The 21,923-nt window shown below is 39.0% G+C and overlaps 2 protein-coding genes across 8 annotated transcripts in view; one reads left to right on the plus strand and one right to left on the minus strand.

The window, feature by feature from the left end:
• PRG4 (proteoglycan 4) overlaps positions 1 to 21,133 on the plus strand; it is a 39,667-nt gene extending 18,534 nt beyond the window's left edge. The window contains exons 6-12 of the mRNA XM_043491304.1: positions 2,948 to 6,190; positions 7,800 to 7,883; positions 10,358 to 10,497; positions 16,703 to 16,859; positions 17,712 to 17,906; positions 18,123 to 18,248; positions 19,510 to 21,133. Coding sequence (XP_043347239.1) covers positions 2,948 to 6,190; positions 7,800 to 7,883; positions 10,358 to 10,497; positions 16,703 to 16,859; positions 17,712 to 17,906; positions 18,123 to 18,248; positions 19,510 to 19,619 — 4,055 coding nt within the window. The 3' untranslated portion in view covers positions 19,620 to 21,133. The remainder of the gene's footprint in view (positions 1 to 2,947; positions 6,191 to 7,799; positions 7,884 to 10,357; positions 10,498 to 16,702; positions 16,860 to 17,711; positions 17,907 to 18,122; positions 18,249 to 19,509) is intronic.
• Positions 19,645 to 21,923, minus strand: part of TPR (translocated promoter region, nuclear basket protein) — a 72,257-nt gene continuing 69,978 nt past the window's right edge. For 4 of the 7 annotated variants that reach the window (XM_038414202.2, XM_038414200.2, XM_043490696.1 and 1 more), the window contains exons 50-51: positions 20,839 to 20,937; positions 19,645 to 19,861 (exon numbers count right to left, since the gene is read on the minus strand). In XM_038414202.2, the coding sequence (XP_038270130.1) occupies positions 19,806 to 19,861; positions 20,839 to 20,937 (155 nt within the window). In that variant the 3' untranslated portion in view covers positions 19,645 to 19,805. Of the gene's footprint in view, positions 19,862 to 20,295; positions 20,455 to 20,838; positions 20,938 to 21,923 lie in introns of those variants that run through there. The other 3 variants (XM_043490699.1, XM_043490697.1, XR_006273717.1) reach the window with 2 other exon arrangements.

Consider the following 21,923-nt stretch of genomic DNA (forward strand, 5'->3'; position numbering starts at 1 on the left):
TTCTACCCACTTTATAGTGCATTCATCCAGCCCATACTTCCTTAACTTGCTGACAAGAATGCTGTGGGAGACCGTGTCAAAAGCTTTGCTAAAGTCAAGAAACAATACATCCACTGCTTTCCCTTCATCCACAGAACCAGTAATCTCATCATAAAAGGCGATTAGATTAGTCAGGCATGACCTTCCCTTGGTGAATCCATGCTGACTGTTCCTGATCACTTTCCTCTCCTCTAAGTGCTTCAGGATTGATTCTTTGAGGACCTGCTCCATGATTTTTCCAGGGACTGAGGTGAGGCTGACCGGCCTGTAGTTCCCAGGATCCTCCTTCTTCCCTTTTTTAAAGATGGGCACTACATTAGCCTTTTTCCAGTCATCCGGGACTTCCCCCGTTCGCCACGAGTTTTCAAAGATAATGGCCAAGGGCTCTGCAATCACAGCCGCCAATTCCCTCAGCACTCTCGGATGCAATTCGTCCGGCCCCATGGACTTGTGCACGTCCAGCTTTTCTAAATAGTCCCTAACCACCTTTATCTCTACAGAGGGCTGGCCATCTCTTCCCCATTTTGTGATGCCCAGCACAGCAGTCTGGGAGCTGACCTTGTTAGTGAAAACAGAGGCAAAAAAAGCATTGAGTACATTAGCTTTTTCCACATCCTCTGTCACTAGCTTGCCTCCCTCATTCAGTAAGGGGCCCACACTTTCCTTGGCTTCTTCTTGTTGCCAACATACCTGAAGAAACCCTTCTTGTTACTCTTGACATCTCTTGCTAGCTGCAGCTCCAGGTGCGATTTGGCCCTCCTGATATCTTTCCTACATGCCCGAGCAATATTTTTATACTCTTCCCTGGTCATATGTCCAACCTTCCACTTCTTGTAAGCTTCTTTTTTATGTTTAAGATCCGCTAGGATTTCACCATTAAGCCAAGCTGGTCGCCTGCCATATTTACTATTCTTTCGACTCATCGGGATGGTTTGTCCCTGTAACCTCAACAGGGATTCCTTGAAATACAGCCAGCTCTCCTGGACTCCCTTCCCTTTCATGTTAGTCCCCCAGGGGATCCTGGCCATCTGTTCCCTGAGGGAGTCAAAGTCTGCTTTCCTGAAGTCCAGGGTCCGTATCCTGCTGCTTACTTTTCTTATAAGTTATGGGAATGGCTTTTATATACTGTGCAATACAGTACAAAACAATGCATGTTCAGATTGAATCTTTATTACTGGCAATATACCTAGCTTGAATGTCAGAGCCTAGGCTTAATTTTCAGGTCTGGAAGGCAGGCAACATACCTAATTTTACTTGTAAGCTGAGAACATTTGATACAGATCTCATTAAGGGACAATAAACATAGAACCCCACGTTGCCATTTCTACAGGGTCACTTTCCAGAGTAGAGCCACCGTTTAATGTTCACACAGAAAGAGACCAAATTTAATATATTTCCATGGAAGAATCGGAATATCCTAAGCAGTGTGCAGAAATCCGCCTTTAGCCAATGCAGTATCTCTTCCTTTTCAGATCTTCAATGTGAACAAATAGCCCTATCTCCTTTTTTAAAAATGAAAAACAATCTACTTCATATCTAATAAAGCAGCTGAACCTAAATAAATAAAATAGCCTATCAGAACTACATATAACCAGAGTCAACCCAAAATTTTGCAGAGCCCTAAAATCACTAGGCAGGTTTAGGTAATCCATGTTGAACTTTGGTAGGAGGGAGATTAGACAGTGACAGTGTGGCACATTGAAATCTCTTCTGAAGAAGGATGAGAGTGGGTTTGTCAAGTGGGAATGGTTTGGAGTGTTTGCTACCCTGACTGAGGAAGGTCACGCCCCTGGAAGGGCCACAGCAGGCTCTCATGCTAGGGTTGACTGCAGGTACAAACAGGATAGAATTGCTGACACAGTGTTGCTCTCAAAATTGCTGGGGCCTGTGTGAGAGCATATTTGGCCCAGTGCTAAGGTTGTCCATGAAATACGTAAGGCTCCTTTAGACTCTCTTAATTTTTATATTACAAGTACAATATGTCATTAACCCCCTGAGGCCACAAGCTGGGGTTTCCTAGAACATATCCTTTTTCCAGCCCAGCACCATCTACATTTACCATTTGTGTATTTAACAACTAGAAGAGGTAAAAAAATCTAACCTGTCTCCACTGGAACGCCTGGGTGAAAAGGGACCCTCCTCAGCCCCGTGAAAATGAGCGAGTGAGTAAGGGTGGGGGAGAGCCAGCGACGGGGCCGTACGGAGTAAGGGGGGCAAGGTATCAGAGAAGGAGCAGGACAAGGGTATAATCAGGAAGTTAGGAAGTTTTGTGTAGTTAGGAAGTTGGCAACACTAGAGAGACTTCCCATTTCCTCACACGGTTTGTTATTACAGGTAGAGAACCAACTGACATAGGAAGAGCCACAACATAGTGCATCACTGCATGTCACAATATTAAGATGGTTTCATAAGGACATTAAAATGTAGATGACATAAGTTTGCGATCATTAAAATAATTTAGGCCTTTCTATTTTCAAAGGTGCACTTACTTAACTAAAGGTGTGATTTTAAACCAATTTAGATAGACCTATGTAAAATCTTGCATGGACAGTCTTAACACAGTTTAAACCTGGCTTTTATCGATTTAGCTTAACTCGATTCCTTATCTCTTGATGAATTAAGCTAAACTGATAAAAGCCAGGTTTAAATTGAAATAAGATATCCACAAAATTTTGCACCAACCACATAGGGTTCTAAACTGATTTAAGTTAAAACAGTGCAACTTTACAGAAAAAAATTGAAAAAGGTATTACAAGTCACAAGAGTTGCAACTATTTCCAACTGCGTTCACAAAAAAAAAAAATCATAAGTGGTTACTGTGTCAAATCCAAAAGAACTAATGCTAGAATGATGCATAAATATGAGAAAATAAAAAGTGGTGCTTTAATTTGATATGCACTTCTTGTAGAGCAAGACTCAAAAAACAGAAGAACTTCATTCAGGACTGCTACGTCTGATGAAATAAGAGAGATTTCTGAGGAGACTGGCAGTGGATTGGACAATGTGGGTACCAGGCCAGCTCCTACTTCAAAGCGCCCTGACAGAAAAATTCCAAGACAAGGAAATAAAGATCCAACAGCAGCTCCTTTGTCAGAAGAACATTTTAGCCAGACCCCTGCCTCCCAGCCAGATAAAGTTACTATGCCCTTCAAAATGAATACTACAAAGACAGTAAGTCCAAAGACCAACATGCAACCTACTACTACAAGTATGGCTAAGATTTCAGCATTAACTAATGCAAGTCATGTCACTAAAGCTAAAGACAAAAGTACTACATCTATGAAAAATGCCACAACTACTACAGCTAAAGGGATGACCACAGCTAAGAGAGAAAAAACTACTGTAGTGATAGAGACAACAACAATTTCTAAGAAATACACTACAAAAACAGCTCAAGAGCCAACTGCTAAAAGTAACACAACTACTGTAGCTATGGAGGTAACAACAGCTAAAACAGACATGACTACAGAAGCTAGGAAAGCAACAACAGCTAAAAGTGACAGAACTAGTGCTGCTAAAATGGCAATGACAACAGGTAAAAGAATCACACCCACAGCAGTCACAGAGAAGACAACAAAAGAGAAAAATGATATGACTACTGCAGCTAAAGAGACTATAACAACAACAGAAAAGCAAGGCACAACAACAACAGATAAAACAATACACAGAAAAGACACAACTACTGTAGCTAAAGATACCGTAATGACAACAGATGAAAGAGACCTAACTACTCTGGGCAAAGAGACTGTAACAACAACAGAAAAGAAAGACACAACAACTACGACAGATAGAGAAACAATAACCACAACAGATAAAGAAGTCACAACTATTGCCGAGAGAGAGACTGCAACAGCTAAAACAGTCACAGCTGCAGCTAAAGACACTGTAAAAACAACAGATAAAGACACAACCACAGCAAATGAAGACATTATACTGACTCCAGATGAAAAAGACTTAACAACTAAAAAAGACACAATTACTGCAGCGAGGAAGTCTGTAACAAGAGCACCTAGAACAGACACAACTACAGAAATTAAAGACACTGTAACAACAGCAGGCAAAAAGGATACATCTACTGTGGACAAAGAAAACATGCCAACAGATGAAAGAGACAAAACAACCACAGGTAAAAAAGACACAACGACCATGGACACAGAGATTGTGATGACTACAGCTGAAAGAGACACAACAGATAAAAAAGACACAACTACTGCATATAGAGAGACTGTAACATCAGCTAAAACAGCCACAACTGCAGCAGCTAGGGAGACTGTAACAAGAGCACCTCACACAGACACAACTACAGAAACTAAAGATACTCTAGCCACCACAGGTAAAAAAGAAACATCTACTGTGGACAAAGAGACTGTAATGACAACAGATGAAAGAGACAAAACAGATAAAGCCACAACTACTGCATACAGAGAGACTGTAACAATTAAAGCTAAAACAGTAACAACTACTGCAGCTAAAAAATCTGTAATGACAACAGCTAAACTGGACACAACAGCAGCAGCTAAAAAGACACAAACTACCACTAAACAGACCCCTACTGCTGATGAAGTAACAACTGTGGCTATAGACCTGACAACTGCAAATAAAGAAGAGACTGAAGATAACAGACAGAAAACTACAGCTACCAAAGAAACAACAACTGAAGAGAAAAAAGAGTTAACCATTGTTATCAAAGAGAGAACTACAGAGGACTCAAAGGGCATGACTACTGCAGCCAAAGAGAAAACTATGAATGAAAAAAAAGAGATAAGTACTGTTCTCCAAGAGACAACTACAAGTGATACAACAGAAATAACTGCTGTTGATAAAGAGATAACTCTAGTTGATAAAAGAGAGATAACTGCTGTTACCAGAGAGACAACTATGGCAAATAAAAAAGAAACAGATGTTGTCACTAGAGACACCTCTACTACCAATAAAAAAGAAGTAACAACTGCTACCGAAGAGACAGCTACAGTGGATAAAAAAGAGAAAGCTTCTGATGATAAACAGGCAACTACAACAGGTAAAATAGACACAACTGCCAGTACTATCACTAAAGAAACACTGACTGTCTCTGAAGAGGTGTCCATTACAGCTAAACACTCCCAGGAAAGACCTGTGTCACCAACAGAAGATAAACCTGGTACCAGTGTCACTCAAATCCCACCAGTAAAAGCCACCATTGAACCTGAAAAAAACACTAAGTCTGCAATACAAATTACTGCTACTCAACCCATAAACCTTACTACCTCTCAACCTAAAGACCTCACTGAAACAAAAGTCCATTTTGAAACCACGAAAGAAACTTCTATTGTTACTAAAAGATCTACAGCAACTTCCATTTCCAAGGAGACTATTGAAACCAAAGACATCTCTGAAAATACATACACTAGAGATACTACCACCCAGAAAAACACAACACAGTTTCCAACTGAAAAATTTCAAACTTCCAAGATCATCATCAGCCCTTCTTTGGCTCAGAAACCAGCTACCCATCCAGTCACTCCTGAGCAGGAGAAACATAGAGATCATTCAAGTCCCACTACAATTAATCCAATGACTCTTACAGAAAGTAATTTCCCCCTCAGAAACACAGAAAACCCTAAAGAAACTACTGTTCCTTATGAGGGACCCAATCAAAATCCTACCTTTTCCAAACAAGTTAACTCTATAGACTACCCAGCAATCTTATTCACAACTTCTGTTGCTCCACTGAGAGGTACATCTAATGACAATGATGAAAACAACAGGTTGGAGACCATTACGAAAATAACATGGACAACAACAAAATCTAATTCAGCTATCCCTCAAAAACAACAAACAACATCACATGGTATTACAACTAATACCAGCATTGATCTTGTTTCAAATAAAGAAATTACCAAGGAAAGTCCAATAGCTATGAACACAAATACTTCAGTAAAACATACAATAGTGTCTTCAACCTTTAGAGCTGAGAAGGATATGCATCATACCTCCACCTTGCCAGGCGGATTCATAACCACAAGGACTGAAGAAAGAAGAGAAGTCACACATTTGCCCACTAAAACATACTCATCAATATCTTATTCAACTAAAGCTCCTGAAAGAAGCCCTGCTATACACACAGACTCCAAACTACAGGGCAATATCAACACAACTGTATTTTACAAAGGTATATTTCTTTACAGTTGTAACATTTATATTTATAGGGATGAACAAACTAAATTTCTCAGATAGCCAGAGCATGTCTCCATTTCAGGAACCATGTGTTTCTGAAGAGATTACTTGGAACTTTGACTGTAAGTACCAGGGAACATATGAATCAAAACAGGGTCAAGGAATAAGGCTAGAGAGAGATTTCCAAGTCTCATGAAAGTATTCCAGCAAATCATTGACTAGAGTTCAATTATTAGTCATGTGACCTAATTTGGCAGCCATTTTGCACAGATACCCACAATAAAAAACAAGACAAGACAGCCCCCAGGACACCTTCCAGCGGCAATATTGTTCTTGCCCTTACTATCCACTATATTTTAATTAAAAATTTAGCCCTATTATTTTCCTTTAACAGTTTTCCAAATTCACATATTCCTGAATATTTTGCTACAACTAGGTACCACTAGACCCAGTATTTTTTAAATACTAGAGTATTCACCCATCCTTTATGATTACATAACTTAAACTACACATATACTCATTCTTAAGAAAAAAAGAGCTATAGGAAACACTGCATGTTGTGTGTTTCATTCACACTTATGAGTGGAGAATTCTGATGTGGTTTTGCATCCACTTTTCATTGGTGTGAATGATGGCATGAGGTGCAAGCCAATGGAGAGTTGAAATCAATGGGAGCTAGATGCCTAAATACATTTGAGGATCTGCTCCTAAATCTATATCTGCTCTATCTATGTGAATGAATGAGGAGTCAAGAAAAATATTTTCAGGACCTCTTGGTTTGAGACAGCACAAATATACTATGAAGGATTGAAAATTTCCTGCAGTTTTTCAGTTTCCCAGCTAAAACCCAGAGTATAGAGAACTGTGAGAAGCTGATTAAAAACAAAACAGAAGAGGTAAATTCTTTTTTCAAATTTCTATAAGAGATTTCTGGACAACAATTTGAGTCAATTCCTATCTGACCTAAATCCATTTACCCAATTCACAATATTTCAGCCCTTTTAGACTTTTTCAAATAGGCATTGTTTTTAAAGATAGTGTTTAAACAAAGAAGAGCAAACCACTAAACAGGCAGGAAATGGATACAGAATTAAATATGAGTTTTATGTGAGAGCTAATTCATTTGGTTATTTATTATGGTATACATACAATTCTACCCAATTTTTTTTTCTGAAATGCAGGTATTCCAAATATTAACAAAAGAAAACTTTAGATTGCTATAAAAGTATCAGACTTTATATTCTTTGGTAACAAATATCAAGGTTAAAACTTTAGAGAACATATCTCAAATGAATAATTGCTATTATTTGTAACATAAATATAGGAATCAGAACTCTGGTTCCTGAATAGTCCCAAACACGAAGATGGAATAGTGCTTGTCTGCAGCATTCTTATTCAAAAAGTTTTACTTTTATGCCTTTTTATAATGTAATAAGTTGATGAATATACAGTATAGGTTTCCCTATGCACACTCCAATAAATAATGAAACTAAGAGTCTGTTCCATTAATAAGAGGTTTATCTTATCTGACAATCCTACAGCATTTTAAACTATTCTTTGAGCTTCAACTTCATTTAAATAAAAAAGTAATTATTTTGTACCAGATGAACAAGCTAAGAATTTGTGTAACGGAAAGCCAGCAGATGGAATTGTTGCTTTACCAAATGGAACATTAGCTGTATTCCGAGGTGAGTTGTCTAATGGATTTTTATCATTTTCATGCCTTCACTTATGTTTTAATTAAGTACTTTGGCGTTTCCTAATGACCAGATAATATATATTTGGGCTGTTGTCCATTTAAGTCCACTTCCTGATGCCAAAAGGAGACAACAGCTCAATAGTACTTCCAGGGCCTCACAATTAGTGTGACAGAGGACATGGCAAAGTATTTGCCTTTTTGAGTGGTGCTCTGTCCAAATCACTACCCAGGAGCGTAATGTAAAAAGATAATGAAAATGCCATGTGATGCATTTTGTGTGTGTTACAAGCAATTGATTGACTCTCAAAAAGTTCAGCTTCCAGAGGTTCATTTTAGAGTATGTGTTACAGACAGGGACCCATTATAATGTAATTACCAGACACTTATTTTGGTGCATATGGCTCGTTAAATTATTGCAATGTTTATGCTCCAGAATCTAAGATTTCATTCAAAATATTATCTAGCCCTTATAGTGGTAAACCTTCCAAATGTAACCGAGGACTTGCCTACACTTACTGAGGGATCGACAAGCGGCAATCGACTGTAGATCGCTCTCCTGTCGACTCCTGTACTCCACCGGATCGAGAAGAGTAGGGGGAGTTGACAGCAGAGCATCTCCTGCTGACATAGTGTAGTGTGGACCCCACGGTAAGTAGATCTAAGCTACGTCGATTTGAGTTACACTATTCGTGTAACTCAAATTGCATAGCTTAGATCGAATGTCCCCTGTAGCGTAAGACAAGGCCTGTCTACCAGAGTCTGCAGACTACCTGTAATACCTGCTCTGGCATCAGTGTAAAAAATAAACTGCTTAACAAAATAAACATACATAGGCATTACTGTACTGAATGGGAGCTGGGATAATGATGCATAACTTTGGGGACAACCACACAAGTTAGTTTTATTGTGCTAAGTAGGATATGGGCTACAGAAAAGCCATGGAAATTTCTCTTTGCAGGTCCCCCAGATCCCCAATTCATGCCTTCACCCTCCCCCTTCCCAATTTCCATCCTCCACTAATAACTTCCCCACTCCCACTCCTGCTCCCTTTTCTAATTTGTTAACTCTGCCTGCTTTTAGTGTTTGATGAATACATGAACATACAGCCCCATTAACAACTATTAAAACTTTATAGTAAGCAAGGATCAGATGACTTTAAGAAATTAACAGAGAAAAAGGTAGAGTTAAAATAAGGGATATAGATAGGAGCCAGAGATAGAAAGGCATAGAAATCAAAGGCAATTAATATCCAAATAAATAACTCTACAGCAATAATTAGACACTGTACCCCTCAAAATAATCATATCTCCTCTAATAATTAAATGTGACTAGCGTCCCACAAACAGAACATAATAATAAAAACTGAGAGCAGCCCAGGAATCTACCATAGCCTTTGGAGTGAACCTGTGCTTACTACTACCTGGGTGCTTGGTGTCACCAACGCAAACTATTGACTTCACATGAGCCTGACTGGCCATGAAGCACAAAAGACTGCTCCAGACTAAGCCTTCACTCACGGATTCCTTTTGTACATGTAGCATAGACAGTACTCACTGTTGTAGTGTCATCTCATTGCAGTGCAGACAGTTCACCTTCTGGAAGGGGCCAAGACTTAGGTTGCTCAAAGCCAGGTGCCTTAATGAGGCCTAACAGGGCAGGTGGGGAATTAGGCCTCCCCTGCTGAATAGTGGAATCTGAGAGTTCCTTGCTAATCATAATGTGTAGCTTGATGAGTGTGAGGGATGAAGGGAAGGGCTGGCTCTTCTCCCCACTCAAAGCCTTCTGTACTTCAGCTGTTTGGGGACAGCTAGTTTGGGATGAAGCCTCCCTGTGAAGCTGGGTACTGCAAGATGGCTCGGTTCCTCTTTCTGGGAAGCCAGTGCAGATTGCATGTCTCTTATTTCATGCAGAGTAATAAAGGGGCTTTGCACCATCTAGTCCTTTCCCCAAACAGTGTTTGTGCAGGCTTCATGCATGTGGCTAGGTAATCCCAGCACAGAAAGGATATTTTGGGGTTGTGGTTGGTTGTTCTGTCAAATCAGTCAAACTCTCCCTCCTCTTTTCTGTCCCAGCAGCACTGCACAGACTTTGCTGCTCTCAGCTACTTAGATTAGGCACACTTCCTGTGTCGTCCTCCTCCCACAAGCTTGCTGAATGTTACTTTTTCAGCAGATGCTTCTGGGCTCCAGGCTCTGCAATTATATGGAGGGTCTGATCCTGCTAGGTGCTGAGCCATCTCTGTTACCTTGGGCACTCAGCCTTGCAGGAGTGAACACTTGGAGAGGCTGTTAGGACATTTCAAAGAGAAGAGGGTGGCTCTGTGGTCCTTGCTTCTACTATTTAGAATTCTTCTATATATGGCATTTTCTGTACTATTATTTTAAAAAAATAAAGGTTAAGTAGGGGCAAAATGGTGCACGTCAGCGAGGTTTTTCAGGGCTAGTGCTATTTTTTATTTTGCAGGTCATTACTACTGGCTGCTGGATTCATCTAGGCAGCCAACAGTGTCCCCTCGTAAAATCACTGAGGGATGGGGTATTCCATCCCCCATCGATACTGTCTTTTCCAGATGCAACTGTGATGGCAAAACTTTCTTCTTTAAGGTAGGGAATTTATCTTGCTTAGTTTAAGTGTTTTAAAAGATTTAACTTCACAGATGCCTCTTCAAATGAAAAAAACAATGAAGGGCTATATAGCAAAAGGTAATAGTAAAGAAAAAGGTTCATGAGCTCAGTTAACAACACACCAGTCTAATTGCCCAGTTTGCCTTAACAAGTATCCCTGTTGGCATTCTCATGAAAAAGGTCAAGGACTGAAGGGACATGCAGATTGAATTAACCCTTCTAAGACAGTTGGAGAGGATGCTGGTGAGCCCACAGAAGGTAGCTTTCGCTGCTGGGGCCTGTATTGTATGCATTCTATAGCCAGAGAATATCAGTCCTCAGAGTTGTCAGGCTGGATCCTTTCCTATGCTCAAACACTCATTGTATAGATATAAAACTGTCTACTAAAACCATGGCAACAATATACTAGAATTAACAAGCTGCAGCTGTGTGCGGGCTGTGCCAGTCAGGCTCCCACTGATGCCTTAACAGGGTTTCCTTTCCTATTGCCACATTGTATATCTGAGGTAAGAACCTGCAACAGGCAGAATGAACCCAGGTACTATGACAAGACAAAAAGCCTCTTTGCAGCAGAGAATGCAGTGCTTTCTATGATTTGTAGGTTATATACAGTCCTTAAAGTACACTGGGCCACAGAGCCAGGAAAGAGAATTTCTAAGAAGGTTGCTGAGATGTGCACATTTTTGGTACACCAGAGGAAAAACCCTTGGAGAATGGCTGCTTTCTCCACTTGCCTGCCTGCCTGCTGAAGCACAGCAGCCTGGCAGAGCTCTTCACACCAACTTTCATAGAAAAAAAAGGCAACCAGAAAGAGCCCAGCAGCTCAAGGCACCTCCTCACTTCCTATGAGCAAGGGAAAGGTGGCTCCTCTGTTACGCCTCTCCAGCAACACTGGGCCTGGGAAGGTGAAAGGGATCCTGCTACAGGCCCAGGCCTGGGAGTCAGGGAGGAGTGGTGGAGAAGAATCTCAGGATTGATGGGAGGGTTGGGGGAAGAATTAATTGATGGGGGTGGGTGTGATTTCAGACCACTTTAAGTACTGGTAATATGTGAACAAACAATGGATACGGGTGGGAGATGCCTGCTCTTTAAGCCATCTGCTGTGTAACAAGCACAACTATGTAAAGTGCAGTCTTGGTACTTTTAAACTGCCTCTAACAGGAAAGGAGTGTCAAAATACTCAGTGTTGTTTGATGCAATTCCCACTGGAGGGCAAGAAATTCCTACAAAGCAAGTAGAAAGAATAAGCATGACTGTACTATGAACAGAAGCTTGTTACTCAACAAACCGGCACATTTGTATTCTGAATCTTCTGTTTACTGCAGTAACAAAACTAAGGCTATGTCTACACTGCACACTTTTAGCAACACAGGTTTGTTGGCTTTCCTGATGACAAAAAACTTGCACCCCCAATGAGTGAGGTTAGCTCCATCAGCAGGAGAGTGCTCCTGCCAACAAAGAGCTGTTCACACAGGTGCTTGTCGTTGGCAAAACTTCTGTCTTTCAGGAGTGGGGATTAACACCTCTGAAAGACAAAAGTTTTGTTGTCCAACTGCCAGTGTAGACAAAGCCTAAGATTTCACTACTTTTTAATCTTGCCAGTATTGCAGAGCTAATGCAGCTAAGGGAGTGAATTCGGTTGCAAATCAACAGAACTGTTCAATATGTTCAAACTGCCGCCTTCTGTGAAGCCTCAGTAACTTGACTGATATAGTTGCACAGGTGTTACAGGGCATAATTTGAAAGCACTATGGTTGCACAGGTGTATGCCAGGTGTAATTTGAACCAAAGTTTTTTTTATTGGTGATGAACAAGCAGGAGAAAACACAAACCACACTTGACTTTTATAGCTTAGAATGAGGTTAGAGGACTGGCAGTTAAGAAAAACATTACTTGTCAAATGAGAAAATTTGAGCTGGTGATTAAATACAAATATAAAATTTCAAAGATGGATCCCTACAATGCCTTTTTTTAAAGAGGCATTTTTCATTTAGCAATGGCTCCTCTGCAACTGAGAGTCTGTAGTCATGAGGTTTACAGTTGGGAATAAATCAATGGAGGAGAAAGCAGAATACCTATCTAATTCTTCCTACATTTCTGCTTTCTAAAGGTCCAGACTTAAGAGCTGAAAAGAGGTTGGCCTGGTTGGAAAGCTGAAATCTCTCCTATGAGCTATTCAAGGAAAAAGTCTGGTCTGAAATTGTTTGGTCAAAATGTTGGTTTTCAGCAGAAAACTTCAAAAACATAAAAGCTTTATTTCGTTTTAACTTAATGTTTGTTTTTGGAATCAGCAAATTGGGGTTCCCATTTTCAATTTAAGGATTTTCAATATCCCTTGCCCCTCCCCCCCCTTTTTTCAACTAATTCAAAAGGAAGGAATGTTAGAGTGAGTGCGCAGGCAGGAGAGGGGAGAGATTATTCCAAAAACCAAAATGGAAATCTAAAGAAGTTTTTCACCATTTCAAATGTCAATTTGAAATAAAGACATTTAAAAATTTACCGCAGTAAAATCCACATTTGTGGGTATCAAAGCTTCCTGCTAACAAGCTTCCGTTTTGATTAAACTTTTTGGAGGGGAAAATTCCTCTCGCACACAATTTTGACCAGAACTCTAATGGAAGGCATCGGACATGCCCATGGATCAGTCTTGAACTCTTTCAGGTCACCTTATGATGCAAGTGAAGGGAAAGCTGCCGCTGCTGTGCTTCAGTCTCTGGCCCCCTGCACCATTAACAGTCAGGGGAGGGGGACAAATAGTACAGCAGGAAAAATGTTAATGATGCCATGAACCAACCCTGCCCCCAACCTGCACATGTTTTTATCATAAGTGTAATTTATCTGGCACTGTTGGCAGCCACCAGTACCTTTTTGGAAATGCACTGCATGTTCCAGTACACTAATGATTACAGCAGCGCTAACCATTGGTGTTTGTTTCCTTAAGCTGAATAATTTAAAATACTGAGTTAAACATAAAATCTGAATTCATTGCTACATTCTCTCCTTATTTTGGTGGAAGGCACAATGCTGTATGAAAGAGGGCAAAAATTAGTTGTACAAAGTTCTTACTTAATAAAATGTAATTGTTGACTCTTCAGCTCATTGTTGGGGAATCCTTAATGCTATTTTCACCTTATCTTCTTCCCCTCCATCTCAAGCTCTCTAGGATCCCTGCATGTTCTTAATTGCACCCCCATCCCTGAAAATCTGCATTACATATACCTAACAAAGCTATACTAATTTTTCACCGTATTCATATGCTTTTATATTATATCCCAATCCCTTCATCTGTTTGTGCCTTTAGTGTTGTGACCAGCGTCCCAGGGGAGCCAACTGAGATCACTCAATTAGGGTGAACTACAAGGAATGGGGCAGACAATCCTCAAAGTTAGTGGACATTCCAATACTTAAATTTACCAAGCCAGCACAAAACAACTTCTATAATACCTCACTGGTTACCCAGAAACCAAAAACACACTTCGCTTGAAGTAACCCATCCTTTGGCCTCCACCCAGACACCCAAGTCAAATATGATGAGGATTACTGAAAATCTTAATCATATAAAAAAGTTCTACCAATTCCAAAGAATCGGACACATTACCTCCGAGGTTAATGAATATTTCAGATCTTACCCAAATACACGCTTACAGCCAATCCTTAACTAAACTAAAATTTATTAAAAAAAGAAAAGTATTGGTTAAAAGATCAATATACATACAGACATAGGCACAATTCTCGAGATTAAATGTATAGCAGAGATGGTGAGCTTTGTAGTTGCAAAGAGTTCTTTCAGAATTAGTTCATAGGTTATAGTCCAATATTTATATTCAGGGTGGTACAGTCAGGACTGGAATCTCAGCCTTGTGGCTTAAGGTTCCCCTGCATGAAGCTTCAAGCAGAGCTGAGATAAAAAGGATTGGGACCCAAGGGTCTTTTATACAGTTTTCTAGCAGCCATTTGATCACACAATCCTGGGTGAACAATGGGCTTTTGATGTAACCTTCTGTTTCCTAAACCTCACTGGTAATTAACTACATGGATTAACACAAGATAATTTATCCATGAAGCATTTTATCACAAAATTTAAAGAGACATATAGACAATGACATTATTTCACCCAAGATTCATCTAAATGTTAATATTCCCTTTTGATCTCTGAATCAATAACTATAGTGAGAGACAGGAACTGTCTGTTTACATGGCTAACATTTATGAGTGTACTCATACAATTAGTATCACCCCAACTTCTAACAATATAGGTTTGCATTTCAAAGTTCTAGCCTATTTACCATGAAATGGCCCTAATTACCATTTCTAACATCTCTACAGGTTGACTTTGGGTCAATTAGCCTGCACGATGCGTAACCCTTTCTGGCCATGTGTCACACTTTGTATAAGATTTGTTGCAATCCAGGTGGATACAAATCAATGATTTAAAAAAAAAAAATCAGATATTTTAATAAAATGCTTTTTGAGGAAAAACGTATCTGAAGATAGTTTTAATTAAGATACATTATAGCTCAAAGATTGTTGGGGACAGAATAGATCTGGACAAGAAGACGTCTGGAAATAAATGTGAGAAGGGAGGGACGGGTAGTAGAAACAAAAGTGAAACTGTTTGAGCAGCATATTCCAGAAGTCTTGAGGTCTTTCTGAGTGTAGCCTTCACCGGTTTGAGATCTACCATACCATTCTCTCACTAGAAGGGAAAACCTATAATGGCAGCAGTTTGGGAATATTTTAATGAAGTTCCTCTACCATCTTGTGGGTAAGACAGGCATATGTACAAAATACAAATAGTGCAACAAAGAAAAACTTGAATGTTCATATGCTTGTTTTGTTAAAATACTGTATTATGTTTGCAGTTAAAGAAAAAAAATCCAGAATACATAACGTTTTAGTTAAATAGAACAATTTAAATGTCTGTCTGGTGATGATCTCCTCCTAATACAGCATGACAAGAAAATCCTCCAAATATTAATGATTAACCTGTTGAATTGGAGATATTTATGAAGTCATTGGGAGGTAAACTATCTGCTTCAATTACCTTTGGTAAATGAAATAACCAAACAATTGTTCATTTTCTGATATAGCTGTAAAACTAATCTGAAAAGTTTTCAAAATAAATCACTTAAAAAGTGTACAGTGTCTACCTTCTAAAAATGAAACCTACATCTATCTCTGAGTTGTGAAGAATATGTATTAAGGTTATAACAACCAAGAAGAATGCACTTTTATGTAGAAATCCATGATTAAATGGTCTTCCTGACTAGTGATTTAAATCAAATCCACCCTGATTGCAATTATATAACAGTGGTAGCAGCAATGATTTGCATGGTCATATTTTAATTAGCTAACGTCACAAGTGCGAAACCCCTTCAGGGAGGCAATTGTCATTTTTTCTGTGTTTGTACAATACCCAGCACAGTAAGATTCTAATCTTGATTGGGGCCTTTAGACATTACTGTAATATAAATATTTACTAGGGGTATGTCTTCCCTACCCACTGGATCTAGTCTAGTCTGGACGTGATAAATTGACCCCCAAGCACTCTCCCGTCGACTCCTGTACTCCAGCGCCACGAGAGGCGCAGGCAGAGTCGACGGGGGAGCGGCAGCAGTCGACTCACTGCAGCGAAGACACCACGGTAAGTTGCTCTAAGTACGTCGACTTCAGCTACGTTATTCACATAGCTGAAGTTGTGTAACTTGGATCGATCCCCCTCCCCACCCAGTGTAGACCAGGGCTAAGACTCTAGAAGCAGTTTTCAGCCTACCATGCCAGACTAAAATATGCAAACCTTGCACACAGATTAGTCTGGTAGTTTGGGTGGAAGTGATTTTGAGCGTCAAATAGCGGCTGTATAACATGGACTCTCTAGAAAGCCAAGCACTTACAGAGAGTTCCCCTAGCTCAACTAAAGCAATCACAAAAATAAAGTGGCTGCTGGTAGGTGAAAAGGTTTGTGCGTTAATGGAGGTTTAAGGAGCTTGCAGAGTAATCTCTGTTCAACATAAGTGACATTAATTTTTATTTTTGATGGATATACCAGTAATTATTTTGGCCAGTTTTATAACGTACAGTAATTAGATGTGCATTTCATAATCACCTGTGTAGTCTACATTGAAGCCTATCAGCAATGGACATTTTTTTCTCCTTAAGCAAAAGTTTCTGTTTAAATCCTCAGGGTTCCCAATACTGGCGTTTCACTAATGATGTGAAGGATGTGGGCTATCCCAAACAAATTGCAAAAGGATTTGCAGGACTAAGTGGGAAAATAGTAGCAGTTCTTTCAGTAGCACAGCACAACAACAGACCAGAATCTGTGTATTTTTTCAAGAAAGGTATGTTTCATGTTTACAAATGTAAGTAGTATTCAGCTTATTTCTTTTGGGAATAAAACTGCTCCATTTTCAAGTAAGACTGCATGTCTGGCAACAAATAAGTGATGACAACAGTACATAGTGCACCAGAAAATCCTGAGCTAACCTGAGGCTTCAGATACAGCCTTTGAATGCCAAAGTGATCATGGAAGTTTAAATACTTTTCAGGATAAGGTTATGAGGAAGAGTTTTACCATCATTTGAACACTATTCCAGTGACAAGTTAATGAGGCATGGTAAGGCCTGAAATAGATCAATCAGCACATATCTATGTATGGAACTGTTTCTCAGTCATGGTTTCTTTCCTTGTAAAGCACTGGATTTATCTTATTTGAATGGTATAGCATCTACACAGGAACATTTGAAGGTGCTATTCAGATTAAAACAGATAGGCAAGTAAAATAGACCCAATCCTGCAATCCTTTCCCTTGCTTCTACTCCCAGGAGGAATGGGAATTATGCAAGCAATAAGCCTGAGCATCAGGCTAGTGCCCTACAATTTCACCTTTTCTTCTCAAGGGGATTGATCCCATTCACTCTACTCAGAATAGTGCTTACTACCTTGGATAGTCTCATTGACTTTAACAGAACTACGCACAGAAGTAAACAAATGTTAGGACTAGGTCCTGTTAGCATCATACTTCCAAGTTGTATATGTAATTTTGGGGCATTTCAAGCTGAAAGTTTCCTCAATATCCTTTGGACATATTTTAAAAGGTGCTCTTATCTTCCCAGCCTAGCAAGTTCATATTAGGGTACTGATGACATTTCTAATTCAACTGTTTTCACAACTGGAACAAACTTCTGCTTCAGGTGGCAGCGTTCAACATTATATCTACAATCAAGAACCAGCCAAAAAGTGCAAAAAGAAAGTATATGTTAGGTACCCAGCTTATACACCCAGAGCTGTGATTAAGAGGAGACGCTTTCAACGTGCAGTAAGATCAGCAATCATGTACCGCACACCAGTCACGTACCACACTCTCAGAATCAACCATAATCCATCTGGTCAGTTATATTTAATGTTAAATGTTTATCTTCATTTTAAAATTAATAGTTTCTGAAGGATGGCATTTGTCATCTGTTCAACTTCTTGAACGTATGCTTTAGATCTCTTCATCCTAGCAGCAGTTCTCTCTCTCTCAGCTTCTCTCCCCACGTTATAGCTTTGTACAGCCCATGTTTTAATATATTTTCCTAACAAAGCAATTTTCTTGTCGGCAGGAATATTACATCATGAGGTTAAAATAAATTCTTACTGGAGAGGATTTCCAAAAACAGTTCACTCAGCTATATCAATACCTAACTACAAAAGGCCAGATGGCTATGACTACTATGTTTTCTCTAAAGGTAAGTTAAAGCTAAAACACGTTAGTTCAAAACTCAAAGGCAAGTGTAGGTTTCTGAAATGTGAAGTTACCTACCCTTTCCACTGCAAGAGAACTGCCAAGATGAAGTTTAATAAGTACTAGGGTTCAGGCTTAAAAAAAAATGGCAATAACTCAAGCTTCACCCATAATCCCTAAATAAATGGATGTTTCTACTTAAAATGATCGGCAGAGAAATAGCTAGCCTGTGGAACTCAGTGCCACAAGATGTCAGACAGAGAGGATTAAAAAAGGATTGGACATTTATAGGGATAACGACTATTGGAGTGGCCATTGTAACGATAGAGCATTCAAGAATGAAATCCTCACACTAATGAAGTGGAAGGAGTTTTGCCTCTGACTTCAGTTTGGGCAGTATCGCGTAACGACATAGTGAAGGATTTTGTTGTTACACCTTCCTCTAAAGCACTGGATGCTGTACTAGGACCACCACTGGTCTGATCCACTATGACAATTCCTATTTTGCCTATGAAATAAGTGAGACAATGCACACCTGTGGAAAATGAAGGTGCCACTTTTACAGTTTTATTTTAAGAAAAGGCTTAAAAACTCTTTAGACCCTTCAGAGAAGTGCTGGCACAGAATACAACTGAGCATGAGACAGCAGAGACAAAGAACCTTCTCCCCTTAACTCTGAAGTCTTTAGCTGAGGGATGTTCAGTTGTGTAAGACACTTATCTGTTTAAGTGCACCCAATTTTACAACTGTGAAGAATGTCTTCCGGGATTTTTGAGTGTATTTGTATCAGCTGTGTTTGAGATTCAAAAAAAGATCATATCTCCCAGTATAACTCTGAACAGTGTGAAAGCTTCAAAGTAGTATTTGTCAAGAGACTTGACAAAGCTGCCAATATATTTTTTAAAAAGGGAACTGCTTTTAAAAAATGGGGTACTGTGACTGGTCTAAGTGGCACAGTTTTCCAGGTGCTAGCTGGCTATAACTGTTATGGGTAAGATTGATAATTGTCAATACTCATTTTTGGGTGACTAAAAAGAGTAAATGTTTGAATGAAATGCTTTGTCTGGAAACTGATATTAAAGCCTCTCTCAACTACATGTGCACCAAGTGTGATATAATGTACCAGTTCTGCCAAAGTGACAATAAAAAGGGAAAGAGGCATCTGATGTCAACTCAGCACATTAATCAAAAAGCTTTTTATGTACTAAAGACTTCCTAAATCTAGAATTTTAATTTCCACTCAAACTGCACTTCTCTCATTGCAGATCAATACTACAACGTGGATGTGGCCAGCAGAATAGCAAGATCAGTTACCTCTCAGATTGGGCAGACAGTATCCAAGGACTGGTATAAGTGTCCTAAAAATGATTTCTAAGACCAGATTTTAAAGAAAGAAGCCATTTTAATTTGAGTTTGTCTAATTTTATTAATAAAGACATTGAAATATGCGCACATCAATCTACGTACAAAACGCTGCTTTTAGCGCTGCAACCATTACACTAAAGCAGCAGTAGCCCATTTGGCAGTCTGTATACACAGCCTCAATTACTTTACAGAACTTTTAACTAATATTGCCTCTGTTTAGGCCTCCTCTGCCTCCCATTGCATGAGTTACACCTGTGTAGGGAAAGAGACGAGTATTAATGCAAGTACTCTTCCCCACTCCAATAATCAAACATAGTCAGTTTGCTACTTTGTTTGGTGATGAGATGAATGTGCAGGGGAATATTCTGTTAGCGATCTCTCTCTCTGTGTGTGATGGCCTAGCACCAAGAGGTAACTACTGTGGACTTTCATTCCATGGGGGAGAAGAGTCACAACCACAGCATGCTCAATTCTGGGTGGAGAGGGTTACCCTCCCTTTTCACCGGCCACCCTTTTGGTTAATGTGCGACAATAGATGGGATTGCAATGGAAATCCCTTCTAGTTCTATGAGTGCATTTTTTATGGTTAGATCCACAACATCTGAATGTTTACAGACATATCAGTGCTAGCACCAATGCATGCAGAATATTTAATATTTATGTTGATGAATACATTTAATCTGGGTAGGGTTTTTTTAATGTGGGGGCTGTTATAGTTAGTTAATCATTAGTAGCAATCAAAGTAAAATCTGGAGAATACTAACATAATAAGCTTCTGTAATTTCAATCATTTAATTTTCTTTAAAAAGCAGCATAGTAATTCCAGACATCATCTCAATGAAAATCTTAAATTTGAAATAGGAAAATTGTGTTAGGAGTAATCTTAAAGATCAGAATTGTATCATATCAAGCTTATGTCCTAGCGATAAATTATCAAAAAAAAGTAAGTTTAAAATCTACTGCAATTTATACACCTTCTAAAATCAGAGCCAGGAGCTCCAGAAGGAAGACGTTTTCTGTAATCTTTTTGCCTGTCAGCCAAATGAATGCTTTGGATAATATTTATTAAAAGCTCTGTGGGGCAGGGACTCTGCATTATTCAGTGTCTCATCATGTATATTTATGGTGGCACAATAGATATCCAGTTTCAAAAGGGTTAAGAAAATTAAGAGGTTATTTGAAAGAGTACATACATAGTCACAATAATTCTAGCATTGACAGTCACTTACCCCTCTGTCTGTTAAACTGACGACCACGGACACCAGTTCTTAATGTTGGTGGCTGAAGTCTGACACGCCGGAAAGGCTTTGGCTGATTACTGCTTGTGTCTGTAGAGAAGGAAGAGTTTCAGAAAGAATGTATAAAACAATACTATATTACTGCAGTATAATTTGTAACTGTTAGTGAGTCCATCACTTAAGTTTAACATACATTTGTACTTGTCTTTCATATTTTAAAAACTTGAGGGTGCAACATATTTCATTAACATTTTCTCAAATAATAATAATAAAGCCTCAGATTGAACAAGTGTGTTTGTTTTCCTTTTTTTTTTTACTCACTAGCTGGGTTAAATTACTTGCAGCTAAAACCAAGTGCACCTAATTACAGTCTTGCCCTTTTACTTTTCCATTGCTTACATCACATCCCTTTTAAAAGTTCCACTGGACTAAATTTTAAATCCCATACTCACAAGAGTAGTCCCACTGAAGTACATAATCACAACTCCAGGAAGGGATTCTGACCCTAATATTTTCTCTTTTGAAGTGAGTATCCTTCAAGGTATTTTAAAAACTTCTCTCTTAAAAAAGAAAAACTAAACAAAGTATCTTCTATCTCCATTAGTTACTGATGACAAAAATATGGTCCAGGTACTTACAGTCTGTTGCCCTCACCAAATGGAAAAGGAAATTAAATAGATGAAAAAACGTCAAACTCTCCAAAGATTCACATGTCCATTTTATTTCAAAATGGAGTGACAGACTAATGGTTGGTAGACCAATGGATTAACAAAAGAATAAAGCATCTCATATGCCCATCATGTTACTTGTAATTTTTCACTTATTAAAGGGATATTTTAGCACAGTGGCTCCCAGTCTTTCCAGATTACTGTACCCCTTTCAGGAGTCTGATTTATTGTGCATACCCCCAAGTTTCACATCACTTAACTACTTGCTTACAAAATCAGACAAACATAAAAAAGTCACTATTACGAAAAAAATTCCTCACTTTCTCATTTTTACTATATAATTATAAAATAAATTAATTGGAATATATTGTACTTACATTTCAGTGTATAGTATACAGAACAGTATAA

This window comes from Dermochelys coriacea, chromosome 8, assembly GCF_009764565.3.
Source record: "Dermochelys coriacea isolate rDerCor1 chromosome 8, rDerCor1.pri.v4, whole genome shotgun sequence".
NCBI lineage: Eukaryota > Metazoa > Chordata > Testudines > Dermochelyidae > Dermochelys > Dermochelys coriacea.